Here is a 13,270-nt window from a genome sequence, read left to right as displayed (position 1 = left end):
CAGCGAAGCCATAACCGTGCAGATCGGAAACGGCATCTTCGAAACCACAGACTACCTTAAAACAGAAAGCTCAGTCTGAACACTTGGAAACAATCTGGCAAAAAAAAATGGAATCCTTAGCGTGTGTAGATGCGGAGCAGAAACAGGAACTACAGTACATCCTCTACCCGCTAAAAACCAGATGTCACGACAAACTTTCCCGGTTCGGAATCAAATCAAATTCTCCCAGAATCTTCAGCATCTCACAGAAGAGCCACAGCAAACAAACAATAGTCCACTAATCCAGAAGGGTAAGCCCCCCCCCCCCCCCCAGGGCACCCCGAGGTTACCTCCTCCCCGAAGGAGGTCTGTATGGCGAAGCTCCTCCAGCAGCGACTCTCCTGGAGACACTCTCACGCCAAATACGTCAGAGTCGCTTATTTATAGTAACATGCGTCCCGCGGGAGTGTAATAAGCGAAACCAAATGTGAGTGGAGATACGAGGAGGGCAACGAGAGGAGCTGGAGGTGGCTGGCCACCATGTGGAAAGCGGGACGCGGGCAGTGCCCATTAACATCCCCTCTCTTTCGATTCTTAGATGTGCGACTTCTGTGGAAAGTCTTCAGAAAAAATCTCAGCATTGCGCTCCCAAGTCAAACCAAAACATGGGAGGGAGAAGAAAACTATTCAGCAAAAGAAGCTTTGACATGAGAAAACAGCTACATGTGCTCCTGGAAGTTAGGTTCCCTTTGAGTGAAACGCCCCGCGTGAAACTCCACTCGCTTTCACACTTCTGTTGGTCATATAAGCCCCTTCCAGCCCTGGAAATTGCACCACGAGACGTACAGTCTTTCAAACTCTTCCTTACTTCTCCTTCTTGCTCCTTTGGCCCACACGTGCTCCCAGAACGACCCAGGAAACAAACTCCGGTGGCGGCTCTTACCGTTCTCCCCCTCATGATGTGGCCACGGTGGCGCGGTAGCTAATCAGGAAGCGTCGGGCTGATAGACCGATCCCGGTCCGCTGTCAGTTAGCGTCATGAGGCCCCGGCTCCCCGTCAGGTTTTCCAGCGGCAGACTCCTCGCCAAGTCCCAGCCCAGGCCCGAGACAAATTTCCTGGACGCCTCTCGGGGTCCTTTCCCTCCAGAGCCGCTCGGAGCCACACCACTGCTACTGGGTTACTGCCGCTGGTCAGCGGCCAGATTTAGACTGAAAACACATGTGGGAGTTTAAAGTGGCAGGGGGGATTTAATTTCCCAGCGACCCCGCATGCTTTTCAGCGCCGAACCCCCCACTCCACCCCGCCCCTCCAAGACCACCTCCCCCCATCTCATTGTCCTGCTGCTGCTCGGTCTGAGGAGGCAGGAAATACCAGCAGTGGCTGAGTGATACAGAGGCCTTTTTCTTCGTCGGCGTGCCTGATGAATAATGGCCATCGTTGTTCTAAAAAAAAAAAAAACCAGAGTATGTCGTTTGGTGACTCCCTCCTACCCGGCCATCGGGCGCCGTGGAAGATTCCGACTACGTCCTCTGTGTGGCGCCATCATCGGTAAAGTCAAACGCGTCCTATAATGAGTTTTCGCATAAAGTAAATCAGGGAAAAATATTCACTAGGGGGTGCTACAAGTGCTCCTACTTACCCACTGCCCATTTGCACAACAGCCATCATACACTGCATGTACTGGTACATGGTTTGTTCAAATTAAATTGCATTACTTTTTTCATATTTATTGGCTATTTTTACTTATGTTATTCTTTCTTGTATGTGATTCTACCTAAATAAACCTTTGCTGTTTTTATCTCTACTGCGCTACTGGACAAAGAATTTCCCCCCCCCCACTGGAATCAATGACATTTTATCTTATTTATTGTTCCACTGTCGAGTTCCAGTCTGATCCTGCATTATGTTGCCGAGGCAGGTAGCGCCATGAGGGTCTCAGTCGAATCCTGAACACCAGACAGTTTCAGCCCGAAGGATGATTCTTGGGCGGCAGCATGTTTTGCTGAGTGACACCTGACTGAAACTCAAGGCTCTCTCTGTTAACTTGGGGCTGTTCAAGAATCCCACAGCGCCCCCTGTATGCTTGGAGGACACAGAACAAGTAAAGTAATCGATAGAGGTAATCCATCATACAAGCTATGGAAAAAAACCAAGAGGGGCTCCCTAAATTTTTCTGGTCACTTGAACCTAGAGCAGCAGGGAAGCAATGGCTTCTACAGCCATAGCACAGCGGACCCAGAGCACTAGGGGGCAGCACGTACTCACCAGGACAGCTGGTGTCAGGAAGCCCTCCAGGACAAAAGACAAAGAAAAACAATACCGGAGTTGACCCAACAGGTCACAAGGTCAGGGGTGTCCAAAGGGGCGGGGCCACAGGGGGCACTGACCCCCAGCTGAAATCTGATTGGATCTTGTCTCCCCTGTCACTCACTGAATAAAAAACATATCATTGGCTAATAAGGTTCGTCTCTCTGCATGAATTATGTCCCCCACTTTTAAAAAAATCTTAGAATCACTCCAGGAAAAACTGAAGCCTGTTTTTTCCTCCTGGAAATCCAAGGCTAAACAGAATTCCGGCCTCTTTCCGTTCGAGCGGGCAGCGACATCCGAGCCGGAGCCTCGTCTGGGGAGGGGGGGTAATGCTGGCTTACATAGATGCAGATGGGCTAACGGGTCTGGGCCCCCCCCCCCCCAGGGGCCCATTCGCATGAGGCAGACCAATGCATCAGAGCAAGAAGGGTGAGGGAGATCTAATTAGTGCCACCTTCAATTAACATTAACAAAATTAACGAAGGAAAAAGCGTCTGTTGTCAAAGTCGACCAGTTTGTCCCTCACGGAAAAAATCCCGCATGTACAGCTAGCAATTATCTGCTAGCAAAACTCCTGCTGAAATGCTGCTATTTGTCCATGCATGAAAAAGTGCACTAGCGTGCGATTATCAGTCTCTGTCGTTATTATTTTGACGGCAAATAAGTCCCACGATTCTGCTGTGCTGTTGAGTGCTTTAATCGGACTGGAGAATCACCACAGTGGCAATCATACTCTCCTCCGTCTCCCAACAGCCACAGATGCCAGTGGACAGTTAAGGCCTAAATGTACCTGCAAACTGTTTTATTTCTCCGTGGGAGATAAGTGCATGTATCTAGTTAGTGAAGGTGCCTTCGCCAGAGCAGCCATCATCTCCGCGGTCATAATGACCTCGACGACTTGTGTCTTTGAGAATGGCCTGCATTCGGGCACCTGCAGAAGGTCTGCATGCTCACGTTTGCACAAAAATGAATGCCTGTAAATTAGAGGTAATATGGTAATGCTTAGTGCAGTCCGGCCCTGTCAGTGCAACCTGCAACACACTCTTCTGCCTCAAGTCCCTCATCCTGTGAGTTTGTTAGTGTCACAATGAGTCATAAAGAGGCCCGATGCAAAGAAAAGTCGCCCCCTTCCTCCAACACTCCGCTGAGCGCCTGAATGGATCTTAAGTGCAGATTTATTTAGCTTCCCTGGCCTTAGGAGGGCTGTCTCCCTTTGAAGAACTTTACTTGGTTCCTTTATCCACAGTCTCTCTGCTTGGTCTGGTGTGATGCTTATAATACTGTTGATTCTTTGGCAGAATTAACTCCAATTACACCCCAAAAGCCAGTCCCCATATAAAGTTTGAGCCAGATTTTTAAAAAATTCTGACAGATCCTTAACCACCACACCCCCTGGAGGTTTGAAGCAGTAATAATGACGAACCACTGCAAACTGCATAGATCCACAGCTTAACAAAAATTAAATTATTTGCAGAGCATATTTAATTTAAATTTTCTTCGATTTTTTTTTTAATAATTCATTTCCTAAAATGCGTACTTTGATCAGCGATTCATCTTTTTATGTCATTGTTCCTCCTATACTTTGGCATAAGATTTTCCATGCATGCTGAAAAGTAATCCCCCTAAATCTGAAAAACACCTTCTGCTCCCCCTTTTTAAAAATAGGAACCACTGCCCCTGTTTGCCAGTCCCGAGGTAACCCTCCCCTCTGATTTCATTTCCCCCTGCAGATTTCCTCCACAGGAACATATGATCACTATAGCAACTTCAGCCCCACTGACAGACTCTGATGCACCCACCGATCTCAACACTGCCCCCTGCTGAGAGGGCACAGACGCTACATTAAGGAGCACCATTCTGCGGGAGAGGCTTCTGGAATACAGGGCGGTTTGGCCACTACTGCATGCTAATAGATTCCCTATTTGGGTGTGTAAAGAGACGTCTGCACACATGGTAAGTCAAGGTCGCTTAGAGTGGGTGTCGGCATCCAGCATCGATGCATCTAGCCTACACTGCATTTTGTGAATTTTGGACAGAATATTAAGTCACTGCCTTGCCTGGAAGGATGCCTGCTATTTAAGGACAGAGGTTAAGTTCTTGCGAGATGCAGATGTAGTTCTTTCGGCCTTATCTGGTGTTTACCACCACTCAAACCACGCATTTGCATGAGGGCCCCCTGGAGGCCACCAACAGTCACTACACTAAATATTAAATAAACAGGGTCCTTCTTTAGTAGATGCTGAAATAGCATGGTGCTGCAGTGCCTCGGCAATGGCTGGGTCTTTACTGAAGGTTCGATACCCAGAGAGTGTTTATGTATTAAGCAAAGCTAGTGGTTTTAAAAATGCAGCACATTTGGGTGTTAACGGTGTGTGTAATTTCGATACAACTCAAATGCAACAGTGCTGGCTCTAAGTCTGCGTGTTTTGCCGCTAATGCAGGGTATTAAAAGAAATTTAGCAGTATTATGAATATAAATTGAACTGAGTAACTGAACGTGTTTTTCCATCTGGGAAAAAAAACAGAGCTTAGCCTTAAAGCCGTACAATCATGGCAGTCGTCGTTGGGTTTCCTGGAGATATTTTCAGACACTTTGAAAACAGCACCATTCAGCACTCTGCTGTTTGAACTCCGTTATTTCTTCCCCTGTTTGATGCACATGTATCGCATCAGGTTGCTATGAGCGAGTTCTCCTGCGCCTTGGCGACGGTCGCCAGGCTCTCGTAGGGGAGCGGCGGGCTTGTGCACATTGTCTGTTACAAGCGTCTCATCGCCTCGGTCAAACTTCGACACCATCGCCGCGCACAGTCGTCCGCTGAAAATTTAAATTCAGTATCCAGGTCAAGCCTCCTGGGATACTGGTTGCCGGTGGGGGGGAGGACTCTGAGATAAATCGAGTTAGACAACTTACACAAGGAATTCTGGGAGGCGGATAAGCAGATAGTCCAGCTAAGATAGCTTTTCATTAAGCGCAATGGAAACTGTTCCTTTTCATTACACGCAGGGAGCTGGGGAGGTCGCTTTTGTTTCGGATGCGTAACTATGCTGATGTGTAGCTTTTCCACTGGGTGGTGGGTGTTGGGGGGTGGGGGGGGGGAATCTCAAAAGACTTACAAACAGAAATGACACTAAAAGCAGCCCATTCTCCACAGCTGCCAGCGCTACCAGGTATTCCAGGGATATACTCTGCCCTTCTTATGCCGACTGTTTTCCGAAACAGGAGTCTGAGTAAATGCCTGTTTTCCTGCTGTGAGGTGCTGCACCAGAAACAAACCTAGCCAGGAAAACAACGTATTACCCAACACATAATACTATTCAAAATCATTCATTCTCAATGATTGCCTTGTATCCAAACACATTTACACATTAAGCAAATGCTGCAGTCCACATTGACATACATTTCAGAAAATTTCAGCAGCAAATGGGGTTAGGGGCCCTTGCTGATGGGGCCCCAATGGTGACATCACTCTGCTGACTCTGGGATTTGAACTAATAACCTTCTGATTAGAGGCACAGTCACCCAAGCCACTCAGCCACACACCCCCTCAACACAGTGTAATAACATTTACCGAAGAAAGAGCTTTAAGTTCACTGGCTGCTTTAAATGTGTAATCAGGCAGTCATTTCCAGTTCTGCATCTCGCACTGAGGCTAAAAGTGTTAAATATTTAATGCGCCCACATAAAACAAAACAGGAGCTCAAAGGGTAAGGCATGCTTAACGGCCTTGGCTTTCGTCTGGCCCGGTTCCTTCACCCTGTTTTCTTTTGTGAGGGTTTAATGCCAATTCGGTGGGCCAAACCTTCATTGCGGGCTGAAAAGGTTACAGCAAATAGATCAAAGAAACTGTGAGTTACTCAGAAAACCCTTACGGAACTCCTAAAGAACTCCGGAGAAATCCTTTGGTTGATATTTGTACAAGTATATTGGAATATAATTTTCACATATCCCATCATGCTCTGCTTCTTAGAACATATACACATATAGAGGTGAGAGTGAAGTTTGGGGTCGGAGCACAGAGTCAGCTATCCATGCAACGCCCTTGGACAGTTTTTGGAGAGGTTAGGGACCTTGCTCAACGGCCTGGTGAAAATGCAGCTACTCTGCTAAGCAAGGGATTCAAACTGATGACCTTCTGGTCACAATCAGAGAGGCCTACCCAGCAGAGCCAAACACCACCCCTCCTTTAAAGGAGAGGTTAGGGACCTCACTCGATGGCCTGGTGAAAATGCAGCTACTCTGCTAAGCAAGGGATTCAAACTGATGACCTTCTGGTCACAATCAGAGAGGCCTACCCAGCAGAGCCAAACACCACCCCTCCTTTAAAGGAGAGCTTAGGGACCTCGTTCGACGGCCTGGTGAAAATGCAACTACTCTGCTAAGCAAGGGATTCAAACTGATGACCTTCTGGTCACAATCAGAGAGGCCTACCCAGCAGAGCCAAACACCACCCCTCCTTTAATGGAGGTTTACCCTCAGAAGGCTAGAAAGAGATATCAAAAAACGTCACGTACGCAGGCTTTCAAAGCTACATGCACTGTGTAGAGGTCGCCTTGCTACACTAACAAAAAAGATTATGAGTTTGTTTTAGTGAGCATTAAGATGAGCAAACACTTTGCCACCTCTCCTCGGAAGGTGACTGGAGGGACAGGAAAACAGTGAGCTTTATTTACAGCTCTGCTGACACCATAGTTTCCAGGTGAATATTCAACGCACACACTTTTCTTGTGTAGAATTGATATTTGTTATGGCTTATAACGTTACACCGGTACAGCCGTTTCTGCTATAACCTGACAGATGTGCTCCCGTAAAAACCTCGCATTATGCAAAATTGGGTAATAAAAATAACAGGACTTAAGAAAATGGGGGCGGGGGGGGGGCGGTAGACCACTCTAAACCAAACTATTAAGTTGAAAACCCTTCATAGGATCACGCTTTTCTTTGAGCATTAAAGCTTTCCTCCTACATTCAGCACCTGACATTTCAATAGCATGCTGAAATTTCTCCCGTGTGCTGAAATTCCCTCATTGTGCAAAAAATTTCCTTGGCGTAACGAAACTTCTTGTGCGCTGAAACCTCCTGCATGCTGAAATTCCCCCGCTGTGCTAAGATTTCTTGTGTGCTGAATTTTCCCCAGTCCCACGTTGTGGGTTTTATTCCCACCCCTGGCTTCATGTGTGGAGTCTAAACGTTTCCTCCAGGTACTGCAGTACCCAGAAATCCAATAACATGTGAAATGTAGTCCTTAGAAGGCCCAAATTCTCTGTGTCTGTGTGTGAATGCCCATGTGTCCTGCAATGGTTTGGCATCCCATCCAGGGTGACCCTCACAATGCACCCTTCGTTTCAGGGTAACGGCTCCCGGCTCATCGAGACCCTGGATTAGACAGGTGGTCACGGGAAACAAAAGGAATAAATATTCTTACCTGTATGTTGGAAAAAAAATGTTTCTCTATATGATTTCTATACGATTCTGAAGATGGTTCAACAATATCAGACATGTTGCCATGTAAAGTACATTTTAAAAAACATTTCCTGGGAATGTATTTAATCGTTATGAGTCAGGTAACAGAACCTCACACGTCCAAGGCAGCAGATCCTTGCCAGGCTCTCACCTTCCTCTCGCCTTCGCTCTCGCTGCCTAGTTACAGGAGTCCACCTTTGCTCGGCAAGAACGCGGCAGACTTAAATTAAACATGGACCGGCTGTGCTTGTAAGGCTGTATGTGACGCCGTGCTGGCAGGCTGTCGGCGCTGGAAATCCGTGTATCAACAGATCAAGCAGGAAAGCTCTTGTCATAGTTATGCCTCTTAGAGGGATTGGCTCCAGCCTTAGTGGTATCAAACAATGTGCCTGACATCAGCTGGGGGCGTGGGTGGGTCGTGGCCTTGATTCCTCGATCTCATTGGTAGACACGTGGGTGGGCGGAACCGAAAAAATAACATTGACCATGCTGCCATCCAATAGTCATTCGGAGCACGGATGTGGGCGGTTCCTCAGACAGGAAGCCTAAAGCCAAGCACTTAATCCTGATATGTCCTGTCAGGGTCTCACCTGAAACCTGGTATAGCGTTCCAGTCGAGAAAGATCAGCTTCATTAGCCGTTCTAAATAATGAACGGCAACTACCGACTACAATGGGAGGCAAGAGGTCTATGCATTTTTGACGATTTTTCCATCTAAGTAATCATAATGTTTAATATACCCGTAGAATATAACTCGGCACTCATCTAAGAATATAAAAACAAAGACAAAAAACAAAATAAATTTACCATGAAACACATTCATTCCCAAGCAATTAATAAATAAAAAATGACATCCTAGTCGCATTTTAAAGCTGACACAAAACGAGCACATAACCCATATTTGACTCCATATTGAGTGTTTCGTTATTAAGTAACCGTAGCTCTATAAAATCTTGTACGAGCCTGGCATAGTCTGATTTATGTCAGATAATAAGTTATAAAATTGACACAGGGACTCTGTTGTACGGTGTTTGCTGAAGGCGCCGTCATGAAATGTGAAAGTCAGGTAAAACCGAATTCAGATCGCGGCGATTAATTGGAGCGGAAATAATTCAGCTCAGGTTCTCATCTCTGAGATGGGAGGTCAGGGGGTCGCGGATGAAAAGAAAGAGTCAGAAAAAGTGGAAATAAAATCTATCAAATTTATTCTCTCCATCGTCTTATACGGGCAGCAGATTTTAAGGTTTGTTTAAGGTTTGTTTAGGGTTTGTTTGCCATCACAAAGGCGCATTTCTTGAAACAAAATGCTACATTTGTAGATGTGCTTAGCGTTTATATGCAATACAGTCACTTGATTAAATGTTGTGTTATGTAAGAAATGTAAATAAAGTTCTTATATTAATTACATTTGAATTAATGGCAGACTTTTTGCAACTTCCTGCCGTAAAATCAGATCATTAACCATCTCGTTAGTTCGTGTGAAAGCGCCGATATTTTGTTACATTGTGTTTGTTTATTGTTTGTCCGCTGGCCTTAGAAAACTGACACATTTTGACAAAGTCAAGCCCGAGATAACTTCATTGTTTGCAGGACTGTCGCCTTCTCCGGGTATAACAATGAGATCGCTGGCTCACCAATTCAGGACCGAAAGACGACTTGTCATTCTGTAATGCATTCAACGACCCGCTCTGAACGTTAGAGAAGGGCATCGACGATCCCACACCGCGGGCCACAAATCCATTAGCACAATGCTGTCCAGATCGCGGCCCTGCAGCAATTCATACAATTACCAATTTCCATTACAGGCCATGCCATACGATTGCAGTAAGTGTAGGACTTCACTAAGAATGATGAATGTAACACTAAGGGTCAAACTCCGGTTTTCAGATACAGATATATTATCACACTCTGACAGAGAGCAAAATCAGACCCCATCCCCCTACCAACAAAACTTCATTTTTCCAGAAAGTTCTTTCCCCCCCATGTCTCTTTTTCTTCCAAAGATTATGCGAGAACAAGGCAGGAGTGACGTGTGACTCTATGGGTCGGATGTCGCGCCTGTGATAGGAAGGTTGTTGGTTCGTATCTCAGGGTTGGCAGAGTGATTCCCCCGTTGGGTCTGTGACCGCCAGGCTGACCTGCTTTCTCAGAAAGACATGTTGCTTTGGGAAAATAGCGTCTACTAGATAAATTAAATGTAAAAACATGCATGCAAACAACAAATCGATAAATAACATTTTTTAAAAATCAATGACAGAATAAGTAATGACATAACCATGGATAGAGCGAGGGTCTCGAATGGGGGGCTTCTCTGACATTTAAATTAAAATGAGCCCGTGACGGTAATGAACTGACTAATAAACAAAGCAGTGTAATGAGAATGGTCTGGAATGAGAATAGAATGTGAGGTTTGCTGATCTTACACGAGACTGACGGTTATCTAACAGCCCTGTCCCACACCCCCACCTCTGGTAGCTTCATGCCCTGCGTGGAGCTGATTTCTCTGTCACGCACCGCCTGTGAACGGACACTTGGGCGGCGCTATGCTCCTCCGTATCCCATATCTGTCCCTTTCCACTCTGCGCATCTCCTGAGCTCGCCGCCCCCGTCCCCCAGCCTTGGGACCGTCTGCATGCGCCTGCCGCTCTTACCTCCGCCTGGGACCTGAGCTCGAATCGAGCACCCCGCCAGAATGGGGGCGCCCCGCCTGCGGGGTAATTAAACGCACAGCGGGCCGCTCCGTGGAAGCCGTTCAAATGCGCAGATAGAGATAAGAGCTCACCCTAGTAACAGCAATGTGGAACCGGAGAGAGACAAACCTGCAACAGACATCCCCTGTAAATAATATTGTCTGAAGTCGCATGTGAATTTGGCCCGAGCTAGCATCCATCTCGAGGAAGCCCAGAACTTCTAAAACCTTCATGTCCTCCCTCTGTTCCACAGCGTCAGCCAAACAACTAATGGAATTTCAATGCCACAAGGGATCATTGGCAACTACTACTCCCTCTGCTGGTGCCTGAAGGATCTGCAGGGAAAGCTACACATTGGTTTAGTTGATGAGCTGTACCAATGTAAACAATACTTTGGGGGGTGCTATATTCCCATCTGTGCAAAGCTTGAGACCCTGTGGGGGTATGCAACCAAACCCCCCCCCCCCCCCCCACCGAGACTGCGGAGTTATTGACAACCACGGGCTCACAGAATGGATAGCGAATTTCAATCGCTCCAATTAAAACAAATGGTGATTCCTATCGCCGAACAGGAGAGGTGAAAAAAGTTTTAGGGAACAGGGAAACAAACGTAAAAAAAAATAGGAAAATTAGTTTTGTGTAATAGCAGAAGCCTGTGATCTAGGGAGGTATTTTTCACCGAATACGAGCCATCATAAAAGAGCCATAAAGTAACCTTTTAGATCAGAGTATTTATAGATAAATTATATCGAACGTTTAAAAAAACGTCTACAAGCATGATGTAACCACTGAGGAAATTTTATATAGGTTATCCATTTCAAGGGACAATTTGAAATCCCATATACCCTTAATGGCGTTTGATGGTTTACGCCTCTGATTACCGCACTGGATTCGTCTGCGGTGGTAAAAATGGACCGAGATGATCGCTTTCGCCGGAGCAGATGTCGGCGGAGATTCAAGGTCGATTACTTTTCTGCAATCTTCCCCAGCGCCTGCAGGTTAACAGCAAGCGATACGGACCGCCCTTGAACTTCAAGTTAATTTACAAACAGTGACAATACCCCGGCACGATATTTCAGCGCCGCCGTGCACTCAAATGTTCCTTTTTCACGAGCAGAAACAGGAATAATCAGTGAAATCCATTATATTTAGGACTTTTTTTGTAACTTTTCAGAGCCGTCCGGACTCCAGAAGAGAGCAGCCTCTATTATTTCTGTTTTTCCAAATTGATGTCAATTTGAAACATTCGCCATAGCTTACGGTTCTGACACAGGGGTCGATAACAGGTTTCTTTACGGACGCTCTCATTTATTTTACAGGGACGATAAGTCCCGGACAAAGCATGGGGGGGGGGGGGCATGGCTGACTGAGGGGCACTGCCTTTAATATTATTATTTAAATTTTTGAGTGGGGGGACACTGACTTTTTATATATATTTAGAAGGCATTGACTTTTTTAACATCTTTATTTTGGGGGCACTGATTTATTTATGGGGGGGGGGGGATTCAGCTGGATTCAGACCTGATATCTGCGCTCTGTGTGGGTAGAGTTTATACTCATTGCTATTTCCTCTGTCCCCCGCTCTCTGACGCACTTCCAGTACTATTGGATCTGCGGCTGTCACTGTATCGTATCTGACGCCATTCGTGCATTTTTTTGTGCATATGAAATAATGGGCATAGAGAAAAAAAACCAGTTGTTACACGAGTTCATTTCTGGTAAAAATAGGAAATCGCGTTACATTCTGTTGCCTTATACTCACATCAGGTAAGGACAGCTACGTGCCACACGCCCGTTTGATATTAAAGGTGCAGAGGCGACAGCAGTTGTTTTGACCTAATATACCTTGAGGTTGCAAAGAAAAGTTTTTGTAGAGACTGAAACTTTGTCAGCGGCGCAGTTTGTGTTGCAGGTACGTGCCGGGTGAACTGAGTCGAGTCGGCGAACATCTCAGGTACCTGTCTGGGATTTGAGGACGGAAGTTGAGGCCCCAACCTTAGCCAGCTAAATATCCCCAGAAACGCTAAACCTGAATCTGTCACCTCTGCTGGATGAAGCTAAGCTAATAGCAACATCAAACTAATGTCAGTGTTGCCAACTTGGGTCAGCTGGCTGGTGCGAGATTCTTAATTCGACTCAACTCTGCACACACGCGCACACGCATTTACATGTATGCAACTGCTTTATTACCTTGTAAGTAGTCTGAAGGGTTTGCAAACTACCCTGACGCTTTTGATGTAGATAAGTTTAGCTTTATTGTGGAATAATATGGAATTTGCCAGATTTGGGAAAGTTGATAACCGCGCTAATGCTGCGGAGAGCTGTGTGAGCTGTAGGGTCGCGGAACCTCTGGGCCTAAAGTAGGGACCAACCCAGGATGGGGCATCAGCCCATTACCTAAGATTAAACACCTTTTTGCTCATGAAAATAAAGTTTAGCATGCTTACAATGTTGCATTGCTTTTTAAATCTAGCAGCCAAGCTACATCAAGCTACCATTTAAAAAAAAAAAAAAAAAAAGCTTTCGGGAGTGATTTCGACAGATAGAGGTAGCGGACATTATTGTTGGAGAGTGAGCGTTATGAAGGAGAGTGTTGGGGGGTGTCGTTCAGGTCAGACCCCATTTCGTCCATTACTCTGAGGCTCCGTGTCGGAATTAAACCGACAGCAAAGCGGTAATTGAAAATCCCTCTGCGTCGGGAGGATATCTTCATCTCCGTGTGACAGCAGCCGCTGTAAGGGCAGTCGCTCCGTCCCACATCTCCGGTTCCCATGTAGTTAAACCCTGACCTTGCTTTGTGAAGGAAATGACAGGGGAAGATGAGGTATG

The 13,270-nt window shown here is 46.3% G+C and overlaps 1 protein-coding gene across 4 annotated transcripts in view; it reads right to left on the bottom strand.

The window, feature by feature from the left end:
• Positions 1-13,270, bottom strand: part of sgcd (sarcoglycan, delta (dystrophin-associated glycoprotein)) — a 133,202-nt gene that overhangs the window by 55,911 nt on the left and 64,021 nt on the right. The window contains exon 2 of one of the 4 annotated variants that reach the window (XM_048997644.1): positions 923-1,188. The exons of 2 other annotated variants lie outside the window; for them this stretch is intronic. In XM_048997644.1, coding sequence (XP_048853601.1) covers positions 923-937 — 15 coding nt within the window. In that variant the 5' untranslated portion in view covers positions 938-1,188. Of the gene's footprint in view, positions 1-329; positions 392-922; positions 1,189-13,270 lie in introns of those variants that run through there. One more of the 4 variants, XM_048997647.1, reaches the window with a different exon arrangement.

The sequence above is a fragment of the Brienomyrus brachyistius genome, unplaced genomic scaffold (assembly GCF_023856365.1).
Source record: "Brienomyrus brachyistius isolate T26 unplaced genomic scaffold, BBRACH_0.4 scaffold35, whole genome shotgun sequence".
NCBI classification, from domain to species: domain Eukaryota; kingdom Metazoa; phylum Chordata; class Actinopteri; order Osteoglossiformes; family Mormyridae; genus Brienomyrus; species Brienomyrus brachyistius.
This window is presented reverse-complemented; position numbering and strand designations above follow the sequence as displayed.